This window comes from Peromyscus californicus, unplaced genomic scaffold (genome assembly GCF_007827085.1).
Source record: "Peromyscus californicus insignis strain IS unplaced genomic scaffold, ASM782708v3 Scaffold_16__1_contigs__length_79575227, whole genome shotgun sequence".
In the NCBI taxonomy this organism is placed as follows: Eukaryota; Metazoa; Chordata; class Mammalia; order Rodentia; family Cricetidae; genus Peromyscus; species Peromyscus californicus.
Window position 1 is genome coordinate 10,475,794 of NW_026294458.1, and position 23,454 is coordinate 10,499,247.

The window sequence follows — 23,454 nt, forward strand, 5'->3', positions numbered from 1 at the left end:
AAGGTTTTACACTGAGACCTTTGATGCATCTGGAGCTGGTTTTTGTGTCGAATGAGAGATAAGAATCTCTTCTTAGTCTTTTTTGTGTGGATATCCAGTTTCTCAGTACCATTTGTTGAAGACGTTCTCTTTTCTCCGGTATGCATCCTTGGCCTCTTTATTAAAAAAAATCAAATGGCTGTAATTCTACGGACCTCTCTCTGTGCAGCTTCTGTTCTACCCATTGATCAGCTTGTCTGCGTTCATGCCAATACTGGGCTGCCTTTGTCCCTGTGGCTCTGCAGTGGAACCTGAAATCGGGTAGCTGACACCTCCAGCTGTACTCTTCTTGCTCAGGATTGCGTTGTTGTTGGGGTCTGCTGTGCTGTTTTATGAATCTTAAGATTTTTTTTCTATTTCTGTGAGGCATATCAAGGAGATTTGATTGGGATTCCTGTGAACTGCAGTCTGCAAGGATGGATAGCTTTAGGCAAGGTGGTTGTTTTTACAACATCCGTTCTAATCCCTGAGCACAGGTGGGTTTTTTTCACTTTGTTGTGTCTTCCTTGATTTCTTTTCTTGGAGATTTAAAATTTTCATTGTAGAGGTCTTTCAATCTCTTGGTAGGTTTATTCCAGGATATTTTCTTTGAGGCTATTGTGAATGGAATTGTTTCCAGGATTCTTTCTCAGTATATTTGTCATTAGTATATAGAAAGACTCCTGATTTTATATATTTATTTTATTTTATGCCACTTTGCTGAAAGTTTTTTTTTTTTTTTTTTAGTTCTAAGAGTTTTCTGGTGGCATCTTCAAGGTCTCTCTTAATTTTTTAAAATTACCTTTATTCATTTGTATGTGTTTATGTGTGTGTGCTCATGTGCCATAGAATATGAAATGCATGTAGAGGTCTGATTGTCAGCTTTTAGGGGTTGGTTCTCTCCTTCCACTGTATGGATCCCAGGACTGAACTCAGGTCATCAGGACTGGCCACAGGAGCCTTTACCCAGTGACCCACCAGGCTGGCCCTAGAGTCTTTTATGTCTGAAATTGGAAACACTTTGATTTCTTTTCCTGTTCACATCCCTTTTCTTTTTCTTATTGGTCTAGCCAAGACTTCCCAGAACTATATTGAATAGTAATGGAGAGAATTGTCAGCCTTGTCTTGCTCATGATTTTAACGCTGCTGCTTCAGATTTGTCTCCATCCAGCGTGACCCTGCTCCTGAGCCCGTCCTGTGTCGCCTCCATTGTGTTGAGATGTATTTGTTCCGAAGCCGCCGCCGCTGCTGCTGCTGCTGCTGCTGCTGCTGCTGTCGTCATCGTCGTCGTCCGTGTCATGTTTTGGTTTGTTTTTGAGACAGGGTTTCACTACACAGCCCTGGCTGGCTGGAACTTGCTTTGTAGACCACCAGGATGGCTTCAAACTCACAGCGAGCCCCCAGAGTGCTAGATTAAAGGCATGTGCTACCATGTCTGGCTCTCTCCGGGGCTTTTTTTTTTTCCCCCAGAGCTGAGGACCAAACAAGTGCTCTACCACTGAGCTAAGTCCCCAACCCCCCCCCCCCTTTTTTTTAAATGAAGGGATATTGGATATTGCTCTGTGTGGGGCTAGGGTTGAAGCTCCAGATGGAGTTGGGGTGAGGGCTGAATCTGGGGAGGGAGCAGGTGTTTCAGGCAGGCCCTGGAATTGGGGGTTTCAGGTGCAGGGGAGGAGGGGAGGAGGGGAGGAGGGGAGCTCTGTCTGTGGAGAGACTGGTGGCCTCAAGGAGGTTCTCAGATGGCAGGCAGGGTTTCTCTGCGTCGTTCTGAGTGTCCTAGAACTCTCTCTGTAGATCAGGCTAGGCTTGAACTCAGAGATCCGCCTGCCTCTTTCTCCCATTTGCTGGGATTAAAGTCAAGCCACCCAGCATGGCTTGTTTTTGCTTTTGTTTTTTTGTGGGGTGGAGGGGGCAGTGTTTTTCTGTGTGTCCCAGGCTGGCCTTGAACTCACTGTGTAACCCAGGCTGACCTCAAATTCTCAGCAATCCTCCTTTCCCAGACTCCCCTGTGCTGGTATTACAAGTATACGCCACCATGATCACTGGCTATAGTCTGGTAATCAGAAGTTAGTAGACATCATATTGACATAGATTATTTTCTATTTGGGTAATTACTGAGATTTAGAAATATTAATAAGCAAGTCTAATTATTCCTAGCATTGGCTTGGTGAGCAGGAGCATGGCGAAGAAGAAAGAAAGAGTCCTTAGACACTGCAGAAGTTCGACTCTCTAATCCTCCACTTAGCACCTGTGGGGTCTCAGTGGGAAGGAAGTTCATCTAAGGATTCCTGTCTGACTTGAGAGAATGTTCCACAGTGGGGTGGTAAGCTTCTGTGGCCAAACTCAAGCTTTGATGACAGCTACAATTTGCTACAAGATAGGTGTGGCTGAAAGGAGAGCACTATGAACTCATCAAGTCTGAATTTTATTTTGCCCAGGAGCAGAATGATAAAAGGGACATTCTTCCTTGTTACGTGTATCCCATGATTCTTCTGGTCCTTCCACTCGGGGTCGCTGCTGGGGCTATTGTGCCGAGTGTGAAGATTCTGCCTCACTGCCAGGCGGTGACTCTGCCCCTGCCCCCGAGGGTCTGCCCTTGTACTCACAGGAGTTTAGGAGCCTCTGTAAGTATAGCAAAACTCTGTTAATTTGACGTTTCTGTTCAATGTTTGCAAAGTGATGAAGCCAGTTGACAAGGTGAGAATGTTTCCTGATGTCATTGGCTCTTTATTTTAAAATGTAGACAATATTTGAAATGAAAGAAACACTCAGAGCTCAGATGCTTCCAGTAAATTTAAACATCAGCAACACATGCATTTACAGACTGGCTGTTAAACTGTTAAAAGTCACATCCTTATGTTTTCTTCCCGTACATCACTTTATTGCATTTTGTAGATATTTTGCTTTTTCTAAATCCAAGGTTTGCAGCAAATCTGCAATCGGGAATCCCTTGATATCATTTGTTCAGTGGTGTGGGGTCACTTTCTGTCTCTTTCACATTTTGGTAATTCTTTTCTTTTAAATTAATTAATTAATTAATTAATTTTATGTATATGAGAGCTCTATCTTCGTGTAGGACTTTATGCCAGAAGAGGGCATCAGATCCCACTGGAGGTGGTTGTGAACTATCATGCGGTTGCTGGGAACTGAACTCAGGACTTCCGGAAGAGCAGTCAGTGCTTTTAACCACTGAGCCATCTCTCCAGCTCCAGTAATTCTTACAGTATTTCAAAACTTTTCATTTTTTATATGTGTTTGGTTGTTTATGATCAATAATATTTTTAACAAGCTGAATTTGTTCTTTGACAATTTCACATATATATACATATGTATTCATTTACATATACATATATTTCTATATGTACACATATATATTGTTCTTTGAAATTTTCATATGTAATATTCTTATCCCCCACACCCTGTTTTTTCCCTCCCATACTTGTCAGTGCCCCTCCTCCCTACAGGCCCATGTCTCACGTTCAGGTTTTCTGTCTGTCTGTCTGTCTAATGACCACTAGAGTGTCTCAGTGGCCATGGGTATGGAAGTTTCCAATGGAGTCTGGTGGACTCACCAGTGGGTACAAAAAGGCATATTGTTGCAGGATATTTGATCACACTCTGAACCCCAAGATTGCATTTCTTACTGGAAAAACCTGTTTCTAGTTGTGGTGTGGCTCAGCCCTAGCACACACCTTTAACCCAAGAGCTTTCTGCTTAAATATTGTAAACAGGGTTAAATAAAGTCAACCATAGGTCAAGAGGTGGAGCAAGCAACCAGTTGACAGGAAGTGAACATAGGATTATTAAGAAAAAAAAACATAAAGAGAAGGAGTCAGGAGGACGGATAGAGAGATGCAGAGGAAGTAGAGGGGAGGGAGAGTGAGTTGGAAGAGATTTATTTGAGACAAGGAGAGAGGACAGGCTTCTGGGACAACGGTGGAGGAGGAAAATCAGCTGGGTGCTTTCTCTGCCTCTCTGAGCTAGCAGGCTGTATAAAGCTAAGAAAGAGCATCAGCAAGATCAAAATCAGAGAAGTCTCCCATTTCTGTGGTTAGATCCTTTGTACCAACTGGCCTCCATGGGCGTCCAGGACATGTGTGGAATGTTGCTTCTGGAAAGTCAGATATCAGCTTAAATGAAAGGCTGTCTGGTTGTACATGGATATCAGGGATCAAATCATCATCAATCTCTGCGACATATGGTGGTGTGGTAGCCACCACACTGTCAATTAAATCTGAGTCCTGGAAGCCAGAAGGGGTAACACTTGGCCGAGCTAGGGGAGGGCTAGGGGTGGTTCCCTCTGTCCTCCCTCGGATCTGTGCAGAGGATGTAGTACTGTCTTCAGAAGAGCTTGCCAAAGGCTCTGTTCTCTGGTCAGTGTGTTTTCCTTTGTTTTTGCCTTTATTTTCGTGTTTACCGTGGCCATGACCATGACCATGACCATGACCATGCTTATGACCATGTTCCACTCTATGTCCATGGTCAAAGCCATCTTCCCTTTGGGGTTTAAGAAAATCATATTTAAGTTGATGTCCATGACCAAGGCCATGTTGTTTCTGATGTCCATGGCCAAGGCCATGTTGTTTCTGATGTCCATGGCCAAGGCCATGAATCTGCGGGGGCCAATGGCCTTGGTCATGCCCATGCTTTTGGGCATGGTCAACCTTATACTTTGTTTGTCTTTCATGCCCGTGAGCGGGTCTTTGCTCATTTTCTGGATTCTGCTCTTCTTGCACCATGGCAGTAGAGGGTGGACTTACAGTTGCTCCTGCTTTTGTCTCTTGTACTTGGACTCCTCGGAAAGGTGAAAAGCCTGGAGGCCTTCTCATCATTGTACTCTAAACAGGAAATATTAAAAGGGACACATTATGTTAGAACCATGCTGCTCATGAGGGCAGACTAAGAACCTGACGATGCCAGTTTGGTTTGCAATGGGGTGATTCTTTGCTGGGTTTTAAATACTATATTAATTTTCTAGGAAAAAGAATTAGCGATATTGTTTCTCTTTTGATTGTTCTTAAAATTTGTAGACTTTGTTTGTGGTATTGAAGATTGAACTCAGGGCCATTGTACATATTGGGCAAGTACTCCATCATTGAGTTACATCCCCAGCCTTGCCCAACTATTGTTCTTAACAATACTCCAAGGCTAAGAGTTTTTCTTCATTTGGAAAAGCTGGGTGGTTGAACTACATGATAGCTCGGGTACACTGTTGGATGACTGATATCATTTCTATCACAAGCATTGCCGTTCTTATCCTTAAAGGCCCGAGCATCTTCATCGCTTCCCTTTGTCGGCTGAACCACCACAGGGCTTGCTCACAAAGCTTGGTCGGAAGGCTTTTTACAATGTGTTAGAGACAGTCTACAAATGGCAAGGACCTAAACTAGACAAAGAGAGGTGGCCGCTTGCACGAGAGCATGGCCCCGTGGATGCTCTCCACTTCCACTTGTACCACCTGTGAGAAGGCGGCCGCTGAAGTCAGTGTTCAGAGGTGAAAGAAGTTTGGGACTTCAGAGTCAGGCAAGATCTCCCGGCCATCAGGTTCATGATGGAAAGGGCGGGCTCTGATCTGACCTGCACTCAATGCTGTGCAAACTAACTTCACTTTTCTGCCAAATAAAAATAATAGCCCCTGCCTCTCAGGGTTCTAAGGACTGGTGGGAATGTATAAAAGGTCTGCTGTGCAGAGCCTGGGACAAGAGACATCATGATGTTATTCACTCTGGAACCTCACAGCATTTCAAATCTTTTTTTTTTTTTTTTTTCCCAGAGCTAAGGACCAAACCCAGGGCCTTGCGCTTGCTAGGCAAGCACTCTACCACTGAGCTAAATCCCCAACCCTAAACATCCTTTTTACTTTTTTTTTTGGTTTTTTGAGACAGGGTTTCTCAGGGTAGTTTTGGTGCCTTTCCTGGAACTCACTCTGTAGATCAGGCTGGTCTCGAACTCACAGAGACCCACCTGCCTCTGCCTCCCGAGTGCTGGGATTAAAGGCGTGCACCACCACCGCCTGGCCCTTCTTTTTTGTTTTTTGAGACAGGGTTTCTCTGTGTAACAGCTCTGGCTGTCCTAGAACTCACTTTCGAGACCTAGAATTCACAAAGAAATGCCTGCCTCTGCCTCCACGTGGCTCGAATTTCAAACCTTAGTGTTCCATCTTTGACAACTAACAAAGCATGAGTCACATGGGGCGTTCTTTAAAGACCTAAAAGGACGATGCAGAGTAATGCCTTACAGACGTGAATCATGTGTGTGAATCCCTTGAGGACCTTTCAAAAGTGCAGGTTAGGATTCATTAACTGTGGAAGGGGAGTGAGTCCACATTTCTCACGAAGTCCTAGAATGTACAATGCAGAGCACAGCGCTGTGCCTCGGGCAGGTCTAGTGTTGGGGCCCGGGCAGGCTCCTCACTGCCAGCCACAGAACTTCCAGGGAACACTGACAGTGAGTTAAGTGACCAACAGGTTGCCTGTTCTCCTTTCCAGCCATAAAAATCAAGATCAGCATAGAAACGTCCAACTTCTTACTATTTTAAAAAGATAGCTTCTCCTTCCCCAGTGTATTTCAGTAATGACTGGTTTTCAATACGCAGACACGGCTTTGTGGAATAGGCAGAATTGACTCCAAGCTGACCGAAACTGAATTCCTACCATTTCTAAGGCTTGGCAGTCGACAGTCGCTTCCGCTTTGTTCTCCCAAGGCTTCAGGTACACGTTAGCATTGCAGTTGAGACTTTGCTAATCAGGAAAGCAGAAGCCAAGAGGAAAACGGTTAGTCATGAGGCGCCTGAGCAAGTGATTCTTAGAGCATCACACAGGCGCAGTGCTACTCACCCCAGCAGGCTTGGCCTCACAATTTGCTGTCAATTCTGTGTTACTCTCCTTGGAACACTCAGTTTCTCTGGCTATGAACTCCATAGTATATATCATTCCACTCACCACCTTAAAATTAATTAGAACAAAACAAGTGTTTAATAAGGATTTGTATAATAAATCATACCTTTTTACTCCGATGAGTTTAAAGTTAGAACCTTGAAGTTTTAATTATATACTGACCATCTTAAATAATCATACTCCTCAGGTTACCAATATCTGATACAGACTTTCAGTTTGTGTGCATATCTAAGATTTCTAGATATTAGTTGGGCTAACTTCCTTTGCTGAGGAGAAGAAAAGCATGCTACACTGTTTACTTTAATATGCACATATCAATTTTAATGTCCCAATGCTGAAAACTGCACTCCCCAGTAACTCAGGGCTTAAGTTACAATACAATCTGGGGTACGGAACGCAACCTTAAAATATCTTCTTTAACATTGTTTGTTGTCTTGCTGCCAAATACTGAATCAGTAAATTCTTATGTAGATTAAATTATGCAATTAGGAAAATATTTAGGTTATCTATTGTTTCTCTTGTATTTTTAATGTTAAGAAACCTCTTAAATGTTTAAACTATTTATTTGTTTGTTTGTTTGTTTGAGACACGGTCTCACTATGTAGCCCTGGCTGGCTTGGAACTCACTGTATAGACCAGGCTGGCCTCAAACTCCCTGAAATCTCCCTGCCTCTGTCTCTCCAGTGCTAGGATTAAAGCCGTGCCCCACCACGCTCAGCCTGAGATTTATTATCCTGATTTTATGTGTGTGGGTATTTTTGTATATACTTCTGTGCAACACATGGGTGCAGCAGTGTCCCGAGAGCCCCGAAAAGGACATCAGATACCCTGAAACTGCAGTTACACAGGGCTGAGAGCCACCATGTGGGTCATGAGAACTGAACCCCAGTCCTCTGTAAGAGCAGTCAGTTCTCTAAGCCACTGAGCCATCTCAGCAGCCCTCCCATTTAAGTATTTAGTAACGGTTTTAGTCACGACATAAAGTTGTCTATAAACAGTTGTCTATAGACTAGCTTTGTGATCTAATTATATATTATGGGATTGAAATGTATGTGTGTGTGTGTGTGTGTTTGGAGTATTACAAAGCTCTTGAAAAGAACGCATCTAACTGTAGTGACCTGGAAGGGCAGCTCTTCCTGAAAAAGAGCTCACACACCAATACTACAATCTCATTTTGTAAAAAAACAATTGAAACCTTCTGTAGCTCTTCATGCTTTTATTGTTTGATCTTTGTTGTGCTAGGGATGGGTGCTAGGATCCCGTCAGGGACCTACCACTGAGCTATATTCTCCAAGTTTTTAATTTTAATTTTATTTATTTATTATGCATACAGTGTTGTGCCTACACACCAGAAGAGGGCACCAGATCCCACTACATATGGTTGTGAGCCACCACGTGGTTGCTGGGAATTGAACTCAGAACCTCCGGAAGAACAGCCAGTGCTCTTAACCACTGAGCCATCTCTCCAGCCCTCTCCAAGTTTTTAATTTTAATTTTTTTATTTGAGGTATAACCTCATTGTATAACTCAGAGTGGCCTGGAACAAGTGGTCATCGAAACCACCAACCTTCTGCCTGAACCTTCTCAGATAGGTGTGAGCCACCATCCTGGCCTCCCGAGGCTGACGGCTCAACTTGATTCAGAGCTTGGGGGGACAAATTCAACACGCCCAGGACCGTTTTAAGACTGCATCCACACCACCACCACCAGTGGCCTTCTGATCAGGGTTTCCAGTGCATGAAGTCCAAAGCCTCTGTGCCCAAGTTCATTTCTTTGTGTTATTTTTTCCCCCAGTAGAGAACACTGTATGTCAATATAAATTCCAAATGTATTTGAAAATAAAAAAAAAAGACTAATGAATAAATACTCATCAGAACCCAGGATATGGAGGGGCATTCCTAGGAGAAAGAGTGGGAGCAAGCCTAAAGTAAATGGATAGATGATGGTGAAAAGAATTTCTCAAAAATCAGAGCAAGTGGCTTAGCACAGTGGTGTATGCTTTCAGTTCCAGCGCTTGGGAGCAGAGACAAGTAGATCTCTGCGAGTTCCAGGCCAGTCTGGTCTACAGAGCGAGTTCCAGGCCAGCCTGGACTATATAATGAGCTCCTGTCTCAAAAACAAAATGAAAAGTATTTAAGAATATATGTAACCAAAGAAGTCAAAGACCTCCACAGTGACATTTTCAAGATATTGGCAAAGTAAATTACAGAAAACACTAGACAACAGAAAAATAGTCCACATTCCTGAATAGACAAAATTAATATCATGACAATGTCTATACTACCCAAATTAATATCCACAATTAATGCAATGCCTATAAAAGTTCCCATGTCATATTTCACAGGTTTAGAAAAAAACAATACAAGAATTCATATGGAACCCCAAAAAAGTGAACGGCCAAAACAATCCTGAGGAGCAAGAACAATGTTGAAGGTATTGTAGCTCTTGACCTCAAATATATGTACTGTAGAGCCATAGGGACAGGGACAGCTACAGCTGCCACAAAATAGACCAACAGCACGGGAACCAGCCCCAGGAACCAGCAGACAGTCTCATACTGCAAAGGAAACAGCAGAGCACACACAGCCCACAGCGTCGGAGGTATTCCTTACCAGCTGCCCTTGAGACAAGGAGCTAATATCCAGAACTTACAAAGCGTGGCAGACGTTCAATACCAAGGGAATAAAACTGTCAATTAGCAAATAGGCAAACGAACTTATAGGTAGTTTTTAAAAAAGAAACACAAATGGCCAATAACTATACTAAAAAGTGTTCAGTATCCCTATCCATCAGGAAAATGCAAATTAAAGCTACTTTGAGATAACACCTCACCCCGCTCAGAATGGCTACCATTAATTAATCCAACAACCAAGGATGTGAAGAGATACGAAGAGAAATGAACCCTTATTCACTGCTGATAGGGATGAAAATTAATATAGCCGTTAAGGGAATCATTTGAACATTCCTTGCTGTGGGATGTTCTGTATGGCAAATGTGTTGCTGATTGGTCAATAAATAAAACACTGATTGGCCATTCGCTAGACAGGAAGTGTAGGCGGGACAAGGAGGAGAATAAAGCTGGGAAGTGGAAGGCTTAGTGAGAGAGACATTGCCAGCCACCACGATGACAAACAGCATGTGAAGATGCCGGTAAGCCACGAGCCATGTGGCAAGGTATAGATTAATGGAAATGGATTAATTTAAGCTGTAAGAACAGTTAGCAAGAAGCCTGCCACGTCCATACAGTTTGTAACCAATATAAGTCTCTGTGTTTACTTGGTCGGGTCTGAGCGGCTGTGGGACTGGCGGGTGAGAGAGATTTGTCCTGACTGTGGGCCAGGCAGGAAAACTCAAGCTACAATTCCTTAAAAAATAAAATAAAATAAAGTAGAACTACCCTAAGGCCCATCTATTTCACTCTGTGCATATGCCCAGAGAACTCCACACCCTGCCATAGATGTTTATACCTTGGGTTTGTTGCTGTTTTATTCATTATAGCAAAGAATTGACATCAGTCTAGTTGTTCATCAACAGATGAAAGGATAATGAAAATTTAGTACATATATATGTACACTGGAATATTACTCAGCTCTGAAGAAATAAAATGAAATAAAAAATTTGCCAGAAAATGCATGGACGTAGCATGTGGAATGTCCCACACTCTCAGGAAGAAATTTATCACGTTTTCCTGTGAGGAATCCAGCCAATAAAACACATAAATCAATGTACATGTGAGTAAAGTCTAAGAAGAAGAAAAGAGAACAAGAAAGAGGATATAAAGCTAATTGGTTTCTTAGTGTTAATTCTGTCAGGGACTTTTTGATTTTGGTGATGAGTAAGTACATAAAACACAGTTGATACTGAAAATGTAAAACAATGTAAGCTTCGCAGCTTCTGTTTTGATGCCAATTATGTTTGCTAAGTTCTTTTAATTATTTGGGTCTGGTTAATTTTGGTTTGTGATGTTTTTATTTGTTTATTAAAGTTTATTTAAAATCGTAAGTTAAATAACACAATAAATTAAGTGAAAAGGCAAACGGGTAAAGCTGAGACATAGGATAAATATTGTCATGAGCATAAAGCCCAACGTTGAAAAATGGACATGGGACCTGAGTATCTCAGAAAAGAAATTACAGCATGCACCAGTCTGAACAAGGCTTAATGCTGCTAATAAGCAGAGACAGGTGCTGTGAGAAAGCCGAGTAACATCATTCTCAGTTGTCCATACCAGAAAGGACTGAGGGCATGCAGACACCCGCTGCTGGTCCAGTGCACATTTGGTCCCTGCCAGAAAGGGTAGAATCAAGACCACATTGTTTTTTATGACCTCCTACCTCAAGGGCTGGATCCTGGCTCCCTTGTTATGAGGTCCTATGCTGTGGAATAATCCTTTTGTTCACTGTAAATATGTATACTCTAAATGGTTAATAATGAACTGACTGGCCAATGGCTAGGCAGGATTTTCAGGGCAGAGAGAACCCTGGGAAGAAGGGCAGAATCTGAGGAGTCTGGAGGAGACACCATGAGACAGAGCAAGCAAGATCGGAAGTATGTACATGAGGTAAATGAACCTCAGGGCAGCACATAGATTAATAGAAATGGGTTAGTTTAAATTATAAGAGCTAGGTAAAAATGAGCCTAAGTTGTTGGCCAAGCATTTATATTTAGTATTAAGTCTGTGCGGTTATTTGGGGAGCAGCTGGCGGGACAGAGCTGATCAGCAGTCTAAACAGAAAAGTCTGCCTACAGTTCTCTCTCCAAGCACAGAGTTCATTCCTAAATGGTTCTTTCTTTCCTTTTTTTCAAGACAGGGTTTCTCTGGGTAACCCTGGCTGTCCTGGAGCTCACTATGTAGACCAGGCTGGCCTCAAACTCACAGAGATCCACCTACCTCTGCCTCCTGAGTGCTGGGATTAAATGCATGTGCTACCACCACTCGGCCCTCAGCTCCTTTCTTGAACCTACCTGCCATTTCTCCATTTTTTTGTTTGTTTGTTTGTTTTTTCGAGACAGGGTTTCTCTGTGTAGCTTTGCGCCTTTCCTGGAACTCGCTTTGGAGACCAGGCTGGCCTCGAACTCACAGAGATCCGCCTGCCTCTGCCTCCCGAGTGCTGGGATTAAAGGCGTGCGCCACCACGCCCGGCGCCATTTCTCCATTTTGTTTCCTTAACACTAACATGGGAGTTTGCATCAAAAGTCTCAGGTACATGCAAGTTGACTTGGGGTTAGTTCAGTGTAGAAGCCCAAGGCCTTGGGTTCGGTCCCCAGAATCACAAATAAACACACAACAAGTCCCTCAAAATTAGATATGTATAAATTCTTTTACAGTCTTAGGACTTCTGTTAAAAGGAACATTCTCAAAACTGTGAACATAGATTTTCAGCATTTGTTCATCTGAGCAGAGATGGGGCACAACATCCCCAGCCCCAGGGAACACCATTCCCAGCCCCAGGGAACACCATCCCCAGTCCCAGGGAACACCATCCCCAGCCCCAGGACCAGCAGCAGTGGAGCGGGAACAAGTGACAGGAAGTGGCAGAAACCTCCCTCACTAAGGGTGGCGATTCAGAGCTTGATTTTACAATTATCAATCCAGTGTGGAGTGTATGCACACTCTAATAGGACTAAACAAATAACGGCAAGGCAAGTTTAAAACATACAAACATCTTTAGCAACTTAGCAAGATCTCTGTGAAGAGACTGCATGGTAACAAGTTCCTCACAGCTAACTGAGTGCCTGGAAACTGCTACGTCAAAGGCTGCCTTGAATAATCAGGCTAAGGATCAAGTGGATGTTTTCAAATGAAATCCACCCCGTATTCCAGTAGATTTGGCAGCTAGCTGAAGGGTTGTCTGCTTCCTGCTCCCTTGGGCTCACGTATTATCTCACAGCATTCCCTTGGCACCCTTCACACACACACACACACACACACACACACACACACACACACACACACACACACACACACGGGGCAGGGGGATGGGGAAGAAGGGGGATGAATGAGGGGCTGCCTCCTAGACCCCAAGCTTTGGATGTGCAGTACATGACACCCAATTCTGACATCACTAAGAATGAAGGAATTTCATAGGACAGCAGACACGTCAAGCGAGAAGTAAAGCCGACACTAGAAAGAGCAGTATAAATTAGCAATCCCTTCAGAGGAGCTGGCATGGGTCAGGGGCAGTGAAGTCAGTGAGGCCCTGCACTGTCAGGTAGGAGTAACACATCATACAGAGATCAAGTGTCCGTTGAGAGTTATCTTAATAAAATTTGTTTACTCTTTTTGGTCATAAAACTGAAGAAATTAGAAAGATGAGAATAAATAGTTCATGGCGCCACCACCTAAAAACCACCCCGTGAACACACCAAAACTGCACCTATTTATCTCAGTATTGCTTTCTGTATGGCACAGTGGGGGAGCCTAACGTGGATTCATTTTTACCATCTGCTTTGTATTGAATACGAAAGCATGAGACACTCCCCCATCGACCACTCCGACGCCTTTAAGTTTCGGCCTAACGCTCCACTGTCGGGATCTCCTAGGCTTCATTTAACCACTTCCATATTGTGGATCCTGTTATTATTAGTGTGGATGTGGTGGGGTGGGGTGGGTGTGTGCATGCCACGGCATGCATGTGGAAGTCAGAGAGCAACTCCGTGGAATCGGATCTCTCCTATTTTTGTGTGAGCTCCAGGGATGGAATTCAGGCTGTCTGTCAGGCGGGTGTAGGAAGTGCCTTTATCATCGGAGCCATCTCAATGGCCTGAGAGTTTGATAGCTTACCACATCTTTTTGCTCTTATAATTGAAACGACAATGACTATGGTTGTGTATGAAGTCTCTTGTTTCAGATTCCTAGAAATCCAATTGCTAAGCCAAAAGTATGAACTTTTTAAAAATTTTTTTATTAAATAATCTTTTTTTTTTTTTTTTGGTTTTTCGAGACAGGGTTTCTCTGTGTAGCTTTGCGCCTTTCCTGGAACTCACTTGGTAGCCCAGGTTGGCCTCGAACTCACAGATAAATAATCTTTTTTTTAAAGATTTAATTTTATTATGTATACAGTGTTCTATCTGTATGTATGCCTGAAGACCAGAAGAGGGTGCCAGATCCCATTACAGATGGTTGTGAGTCACCATGTGGTTGCTGGGAATTGAACTCAGGACCTCTGGAAGAGCAGCCAGATGTTCTTAACCGCTGAGCCATCTCTCCAGCCCCCAAAAGTATGAACTTTCAAGTGAGAATTTTCTTACGAGATTACGAAGATCATGTTGGATTCTGTAACAGCTTGGTTCTATTTTGATTACTTTTTTTTTTTTTTTTTCCTTGTATCTAGGAAAGCCAGCCTCGAGCCTCTAGAGTAGGAATCTGTCCTTGCACATTCCGGTCATAGACTGCCAGCACTGTTAGAGATTTTGGCTTTCCTTCCTTCTTTCCTTCCTTCCTTCCTTCCTTCCTTCCTTCCTTCCTTCCTTCCTTCCTTCCTTCCTTCCTTCCTTCCTTCCTTCTTTTTCTCTTTTTTCATTTTGGCTTTTCTAATCCAGCTGCTCTTTTTACATATGGTGCCGCAGCCTGAGATTTTAATAACCACACAGAGTCACCAAGGACAGACGCTACGGTAGAGCTGATCCTCTGACCCCAGACGAAGGTAACTAACCTTTATTGATAGGGTGTGAAAGGAGAGCTGAGCCCCCAGAGATATAGTTGTAGGACACGAGGGCATCCAGAGCAGAGGGAGAGGAGGGAGAAAGAACGAGGCCACGTGAGAGTGCAGGGCAGTTAATGGTGACTGACTAGTGATGTGGATGAGTCCAAATGGTTTAGCATTTCTTTCTCTCTCTTTCAGTGTGTGTGTGTGTGTGTGTGTGTGTGTGTGTGTGTGTGTGTGTGTGTGTGTGTGTGTATTTTAAGACAGGATCTTGCTATGTAGTCCAAGCTGACCTAGAACTTGTGGCAATCCTCCTGCCTCAGCTTCTGAGGGCTTGGATTAGGGATAGGTGTGTACCACAACACCTGGCACTAAATGTTCTTATGAGATAAGAGCCTAGAAAGGCAGAAAAAAGCTTTGCTTTTCCTCTCTGGGATTTTACTAATTATACAGTGGTTTCCAGAGTTTATATAGCCTTTTAGAGTTTGGAAGTGATTTGTCATTTTGAGCTGCACCCCAGACATTTTCAGGTAGAAAACAGAGCTTTTGTTTTGCTTTTTTTTTTTTTTTTTTTTTTTTTTGGTTTTTCAAGACAGGGTTTCTCTGTGTAGCTTTGCGCCTTTCCTGGAACTCACTCTGTAGACCAGGCTGGCCTCAAACTCACAGAGATCCGCCTGCCTCTGCCTCTCGAGTGCTGGGATTAAAGGCGTGCGCCACCACCGCCCGGTGTTTTTTGTTTTTTGAGATAGAGTTTCTTTGTGTAGCCCTGGCTGTCCTGGAACTCACTCTGTAGGCTAGGCTGGCCTCAAACTCAGAGATCTGCCTGCCCCTACCTCCCAAGTGCTGGGATTGAAGGCATACACTACCATCTCCTGGCAAAGAGAGAATTTTAGAGATACTTGTCTAAGACATTCAAGCACATGGCTGAGTTGGGACTTGGAATTTAAACCACCAAATCCTGTTACCAGGTATAGTTTCCCCAACCAGAACCAAGACCAGGGGTCAAATTAGCAACCGATCAACGCATAGGCTAGGACCTCCCTCCGTCTTTGTAACTGTTTACAGACCTGTGATGTTGCTTTTTTCACTGTGTCAATCTTGAAATAGAAAGCGTGGTTATTTTCTGTGTTAAGCTTTCTGATAGCATGACCGAGTGCCTCTGTCAGCTCCGGGCTGTTTGCAGGTATGCTCCTGGGGCATCCAGGGCAATTCTCAGGAAGTGGGTGTGACAAATCTTCTCCTGGAAAAGCAGATTGAAAGTCAGTGGGTCCACCCAAAGAGTAGTCTAGCCTGGCTCCTGTCACACACACAGAAGCCCAGCATCTCACAAGGTGGGGGGTAACCAGAGCAGGGTTAAGGGAAGGTGGTCGTTGAGATAGTCACTTTCTTCCTCTCTTCTCTGCCCTCCTTGCAGCTCAGATGTTTAGGGAAGCATGTCTTTGACCATATGAGCCATATGCTGTGCTTGGTTAGACTCCCCCCCCCCCCCCCCAGAGACAGGGTCTTATGTGTCCCAAGCCAGCCTTGAATTCTATATGTAGCAAACGTTGGCCTAGAACTTCTGATCCCCCTGCTTCCGTTTCCTGACTGATGTGATTGCAGGTGTGTGCCACCATGCCCAGTTTAAAATTTCGCATCTTTGATGTAAACTAAAGAGAAATGTGTAACTTAGAGGAAGGCCAGAGTGAACCCAAAGGAATGCCCCTCCAGCGGGGCTCCCGTGAACAGACAGTGCCATGGTGCTTCTCATCGCGACATGTGCACAGTGGCGCGTCTGGTCATGACACGCACGTGCGCGCGTGGAACTGTGTATAAGTGTGAGAGAAGCCAGCCCCCTTCTATGAGGAACGCTGACTTAAGCATAAGCTTTTCACACAGCTCCCCCCATCATAACACGCAGGGAAAACCACCTTTATCTGGGAAGATTCCATTGTGGGTGGTTAAAAACGAGATGCGGTTCTCTCCAGCTCAAAACACCAGATTGAAGAACAATTTGTATAAAAGGAAAGTCGGCTGGCAGTGCCCCTGAAGACTGCCTTGGCCCGGAGAACACACATCGTTTCTCCTGTCAACTGTGTTGCCTTGGCCACTTACAGACGCAGGGCTGCTGGGTAAGAAGGCAGGCCCCACTACTTCACCATGGCTCCGTAGGTGCTTTCTTACCTGGATAAATGTCACAGCTCTGGGAGAAGGAAGCAATTTTTTGATCGATATTCACAAAGGCATTATCTCTACACTCACCAACATCCTGGTGGTTCAAAATCAGAAATTGAAATCAATTTTTTTAAAGGTTTATCTATTTATTATGTATACAGCATGTATGACTGCAGGCCAGAAGAGGGCACCAGATCTCATTACAGATGGTTGTGAACCACCATGTGGTTGCTGGGAATTGAACTCAGAACCTCTGGAAGAGCAGTCAATGCTCTTAACCTCTGAGCCATCTCTCCAGCCCCTGGAATCAATTTTGAAAGCAAACGACTAGTAAAAAGAAAAGACAATGTCTGACAGCAGGAGAAAATCAGAAACACATGAGAGTATCAGTGGTAACAAGTAAACACAAGGGGCATGAAACAATGCCCACTACTCGGTGACTGTATAAGTAAGTAGCTCTCTCTCTCTCTCTCTCTCTCTCTCTCTCTCTCTCTCTCTCTCTTTGTGTGTGTGTGTGTGTGTTTGTATACACAAGTGCAGGATGATGAATCTCTTGAAGCTGGATTTACAGGAGGTTGTGAGCTGCCAGAGTGGGGTGTGGGTGCTGGGAACCGAACTCAGTTCCTCTACAAGAGCAGTGCTTCCTTTCAGTGAATGAGCCACCTCTGCAGACTCTCCACCTCAGTTTATGAGAAAGAACCTCTCACTGAACCTGGAGCTCATTGATTCCAGTAGGCTGGCGTCAAGTGAGCCCAGGGTCCTGTTGCTGTCTCGTTGGCTCTGGGTTTATAGGTCTATAAAGACAAGCACTTTACTGACTGAGACCGCTCTCTCACAGCTCCAATTTTGGCTTTGTTTTGTTTTAGAGGCAAAAATCAGCTGAGCATATGACCTTCATATGCATCTGCACAGGTGAGCACACTCATACATACATGTGCACATATATGCATACACCACACACACCAAGAAAAGAATGGGCAAAGATGATAATTTCTCATCCAGAAATTCAAGCCATAAACTTCTAGTATATTTGTAAAAAGACATTTCAGGAAAATTAACACATTAACTTAATTATAAATTGAGAAAACTAAAACTAAACTATTTTTTAGCTATAAAATAGTGAATTCTAATGCCAATAGAATGTAAATTGATATGTTTTAGCAAAAAGCTAATGCTAATGAAGAAATGAAGATTTTAAATAAAAAATGTTTGCTGTTACTAATTATATGAAAAATAAAAATAACCCTAGTATTCAAAGGTAGGAGTGCTGTTGTAAAAACAATCTATGGTGTCCTTGCCTGAATATCATACAGTCATTTTAAAAGCTTACCAAGATTTCTAGTGGCATGGAGGAATTCTTAGGTGACAGAAAATAGAGCATGTAAAGTTATCACAGGGCTGGACAGATGCTCAGCAGTTAAGAGCACTGACTGTTCTTATGGGGAACTGGGGTTCAATTCCCAGCATCCCCATGGTAGCTCATAACCACCCACAACTTCAGTCCCTATGGATCTGATGCCCACTCTGGCCTCTGCAGGCACTGCATATACATAGTGCACAGATTATACACACAGGCAAAACACCCATACACTTGAAATAAAATAAATCAATCAAAAAACTGAATAAAATCATCACAACCTTTAAGAGAGAAAAAGTCCCCGAAAAGTTCCCACAACTCTTCCCCTCTCTCTATCCCCCTGGCAAAAACGATGAAGCAAAAATACACTAAGATGTATGTCTTCAGGTCTTTGACTATGGTTCAATATTAACCTTCTCCATGTTTCTACATCGCCTACAGCTTTAAGACAATATATGTATCTTTCTAATAAGCCCACATATATAATAAAGGTCAAGTGTCAAAGCTATAGGGCATCACAATTGTAATGTGTTAGTGCTGGATGAGGAGTGTGGTAGCATAGCGTTCTCAATTCCAGCAGTACTTTTGACTCGCTTAGAAGCTTTACTGTTTGGGTCACTGACTCCTGGCCCACACACCAGATCATTCTAGGGATCCTGGGGCAGGTATTTCCAAAAGCCCTCAGGTGACTCTGGTAAGCTTTCCAGATTGAGACCGATTCATGAAACCTCTTCAGTCATAAAACAATGTGTGTACAGGTGTCATCTGAGAGGATTGTGAGGATGCAGATGGACTTGGACATGTGGGTTTAGCTCCCTGTGGATGCTGAGGAGCAAGGCTTAAATCTTACCAACCATGGGCAAAATATTTTCCATTACATTGTCTTTAGTTATTATAAAAACTGAGAGATCATTGCTAATGCCATTTCTTATCTTACAAGGAAGGAAAATGAAGTCTCGGAGAAGTTATACCAAAGCTGTTGGGATTTCCTCCTTTTGTCAAGAGGTGACTAGACTGATGGCTTGGAAACAGATGCAGAAAAACGGTGCTGCATGGTATAAGAGCCACACAGCCTCCAGTAGCTGCGAAGTCTAAGAAACCCAGAGGCCTTTGGCTGCCAGAACCGTCCCAAACTGACAAAGTTAAATAGGAGTTAGCATATATGAATTTTTAGAGTAAAATTATGTGCATATGAAATAAGATCTAAAAATAGATAGGATGTCTACATATAAAATGTAAACTTTTCCATCTACAACTTTAAAAGTTGCAGAACTTGCTGGCGTTAATTAAAATTCACCTTGCTGCACAGCCATTGCTACGGCCTTGAAAAGTCCTTTTATCCACCAGAAGCTCTGAACCCAGTGCACAATAGATGAGCATTCTGCCCTTTCTCGGCCCCTCTGAACTTTCATCTACTTCCTGTCTTCATGAACTTGCTTACCTTACATGTGTATAAATGGAATCACACAATATTTATAATTCCATTTCTGACTTACTTCATTTATACCATGTTTCAGGGTTCATTCCTGCTGTAGGTGTATCAAACATCCTTTGTTGTACATATAGAGTATGCCATTCATCCATTCACCTGCTGTCGACACAAACTAGAATCATTTGGGAAGAGAGAACCTCAACTGAGAAAATGCCTCCATCAGATTGGCTTGTAGGCAAGTCTGTGGAACATTTTCTTTTTCTTTTTAAATTTTATTTTATATGTACGAGTGTTTTGTATACATGTGTGTGTCCACTATGTGCCTGGTGCCCATGGAGGCCATCAGAGGGATCAGAAACCCTGGAACTGGAGTTCCAGAAGGCTTGATTCACCATGTGGGTGCTGAGAATGGAAACTGTGTCCTCTGGAAGAACAATAAGCGCTCTTAAGTACTGAGCCATCTTTCCAGTTCCAGCATTTTCTTGATTAATGACTGATACGGGAGGGCCCAGCCCACTGTGGATGGTACCACCCCTGGGAAGGTGGTCCTTTGGAGATATAAGGGAGAGCTAAACAGGAGCCTGAGCAGCAAGCTAGGAAGCAGTTCCTCTGTGGTTCTACAGTTCCTGCCTCCAGGCTCCTGTTGGAGTTCTTGCCTTGACGTCCTTCAGTGATGGACTGTGACTTTGATGAAATAAACCCTTCCCTTCCCAAGCTGTTTTTGGTCCGTATTTTACCACAGTCACAGAACCTAAGCAGGGCGGACCCCTGTTGATGGGCACGTGGGTTGTTTTTACTTTTTGGTTCTCTGAGTAGTGCCGTTGGGAACATGACTGTATCTGTTTGAGCTTCTGGTTTGAGTTCCTTTGGGGACACACCTGGAAGTGCAGTTCCAAGGGCACCTACCAGTTTTCTGCTTAGTGTAATTTGATTTATTTATTTGTATATTAGGTGGGCGTGCCTTCATTTGTGTATGTGCACATGTGTGCACACAAATTTAGAAGCCACAGGTTGAAGTCAGAGATTTTTTTTCTTAGTTTCTCTTTACCTTATTGGTTGAGATGGGGTCTCTCACTGACCCTAAAGCTCTCCCATTCAGTTAGGGCCAGTGAAATACAGGAATCCTCTGTTTCTTCCTCCCTGGTGCTGGGAGTATAGGGACATGACACCACTCCTGCCCCCCCCTTTCTTTAATGTGAGTGTCGGTGATCTATCTGTCTATCTGTCTGTCTGTCTATTTATTTAGATTTTTTGAGACACAGTTTCTCTGTGTATCCCTGGTTGTAGAAACTCAATCTGTAGACCAAGCTGGCCTCAAACTCAGAGGGATTTGCCTGCCTCTGTCTCCCAAGTGCTGAAACCAAAGGTGTGCACCACCACTGCCCAACTATTTTCTATCACTTTTTATGTTTAAATTAGTTTTACTTTGTATATTTGGATGACTATATACATAGTTTTCCCTTTCTTCTTTTTTTAAAAAAAATTAATTAAAAAATAATTTTGAGACAGGGTCTTTCTATCTAGCCCAAGCTGGCCTGGATTCAGTTTGTAGACCAGTCTGGTCTTGAACTCACAGAGATCTACTGCTTCTAGAGTGCTGGGATTAAAGGTGTGGGCCATCACATCCAGACCCCTTGCTTCCTTCATTTGTTTATTTATTTGCTTTTCCCCCTTAAAACAGGGTCTTTGTACAGAAGGCTGGTTTCCAACCCACTGTGCAGTTGAGGATGACTTTGAATTCCTAATCCTCCTGTCTCCATGGCTCCTGTGAGTACAGTTTGTATCCTGGTTTTTGCTTTTTCCTTAACATACCGAAATGTCACTAAAGGCTCTGTAAAAAGTATTCTAATCTATGGTCCACCATACTTGGCTTAACAATTTCCTAATGATGCATATATAATTTGTCTCAATGCTTTATCATTAAAAATACCCAAAATTAGCCAGGCAGTGGTGGTACACACCTTTAATACCAGTACTCAGGAGGCAGAGGCAGGCGGATCTCTGTGAGTTTGAGGTCAGCCTGGTCTACAGAGTGAGTTCCAGGACAGCCAGGACTGTTTCACAGAGAAACCCTGTCCCAAAAAAACAAAAGAAAAAAATTGGGGCCTAGAGAGATGGATCAGTGGTTAAAAGCACAAGCTGCTCTTCCCTAGGACCTGGGTTCAATTCCCAGCACCCACATGGCAGCTTACAACTGTCTGTAACTCCAGTTCCAGGGCTTCTGACACCCTCACACAGACATACGTGCAGACAAAATACCAATGCACATAAAATAAAAATAAATTATATAAAAAATTACCCGAAATTAGCATATTGTAGTCTGGATTTCCCACTGTTCCATTCATAAAACAGAGCCACCACACTAAAGAACTATCAGCAACAACCTCCTGGGAAGGCTAGTGCTTCAATCACCTTGGCGTTCACCAGTTACAGCAAAGTCACTGATGTCATTTCTATGTAATCGTGGTTGAAATGATAAGACGTCATCCACAAAGGGAGAGAATAGCAGAATGTGTGAATTAAAATGAAAGTAGATGAGGGAAAAGGAGGAAGCAAGAAGAGAAGAGCTTGAAGTAAGGAACCCTGGTCTAGAGGACCCTGTTGGCACACTGAGCACACACGACATTGGAGGAGACTAAGAGTGTATGACAACCCGAACCCCGTTCTCAATCCCTGATGAACGCAAACACTCAGTGTGACATATGCAGAGTCTCTGACCAGCACCTTGGGGTCCAAAGATCCCCAGTGAACATAAATGGGAACTATTAACTGACAGTCTTTCCACAGAGCTTGACTGTCCTGTAGATGCTGTGAACAAAATGTTAAAGACTATCATTAAATGTTTGCCTACTTACACCGTTCGGAAGGGATTTGCACTCTGGAGTTAAGAGTCGAAAATGCTTCCTTGAACAATTAGTTTGCACAATTGAGTAGGTAATTTCAAAATTCAGTCCAGCCACCACCTGAAACGGTTTTAGGTTGAGTAAGTACTTGAGGTTCAGCTTGAACATTATTTATAGTGAGTGAAAGTTATAAACACCTTTAATCATTGAATTGGATATAGTAAGTGCTCAAGGAATACAAACCATCGTTATTACTAGGCAAGGGTATCACTGAGTAAATATTGAGTATCTTCACACACACACACACACAGAGTCCCCTGATATTTTCTGTATAACTGCAAATTAATATATATATACACATAATATGAAATATTTTATTTTGTCAAAGACCCCACAATTTTTCCTTTTCCGGGTTGCCAAGAGGGCATGTTTCTCCCAGTTTTGTGAAGCAATATGATTTTCTACACTGGAAGAGTGTGAAATGGGAGTGGCCTGTCCTGGTGAGTTCTCTGGGTCTCAGGTCATCAGATAGTGAAATTCTTCTGCTTTGTTCTTGGCAGGCTCCATGCTGACCACCATCCCATGCTGACCACCATCCCATGCTGACCACCATCCCATGCTGACCACCATCCCATGCTGACCACCATCCCATGCTGACTACCATCCCATGCTGACTACCATCCCCATGCTGACCACCATCCCATGCTGACCACCATCCCATGCTGACTACCATCCCCATCCTGACCACCATCCCATGCTGACTACCATCCCATGCTGACCACCATCCCATGCTGACTACCATCCCCATGCTGACCACCATCCTCATGCTGACCACCATCCCCATGCTGACCACTATCCCCATGCTGACCACCATCCCATGCTGACCACCATCCCATGCTGACCACCATCCCCATGCTGACCACCATCCCATGCTGACCACCATCCCCATGCTGACCACCATCCCATGCTGACCACCATCCCCATCCTGACCACCATCCCATGCTGACCACCATCCCCATGCTGACCACCATCCCCATGCTGACCACCATCCCATGCTGACCACCATCCCCATCCTGACCACCATCCCATGCTGACCACCATCCCCATG

General features: G+C 43.6%; 1 protein-coding gene across 2 annotated transcripts in view; it reads right to left on the bottom strand.

Annotated features, from left to right (window-relative positions):
- Positions 1–2,430: 2,430 nt before the first annotated feature.
- The window catches only part of Kng1 (kininogen 1), a 32,524-nt gene continuing 11,500 nt past the window's right edge, over positions 2,431–23,454 (bottom strand). Inside the window, exons 5-11 of one of the 2 annotated variants that reach the window (XM_052740325.1) lie at positions 22,359–22,466; positions 16,724–16,808; positions 15,628–15,800; positions 6,855–6,962; positions 6,672–6,758; positions 4,779–4,856; positions 2,431–2,640 (exon numbers count right to left, since the gene is read on the bottom strand). In XM_052740325.1, coding sequence (XP_052596285.1) covers positions 2,542–2,640; positions 4,779–4,856; positions 6,672–6,758; positions 6,855–6,962; positions 15,628–15,800; positions 16,724–16,808; positions 22,359–22,466 — 738 coding nt within the window. In that variant the 3' untranslated portion in view covers positions 2,431–2,541. Of the gene's footprint in view, positions 2,641–2,744; positions 4,857–6,671; positions 6,759–6,854; positions 6,963–15,627; positions 15,801–16,723; positions 16,809–22,358; positions 22,467–23,454 lie in introns of those variants that run through there. The other variant, XM_052740324.1, reaches the window with a different exon arrangement.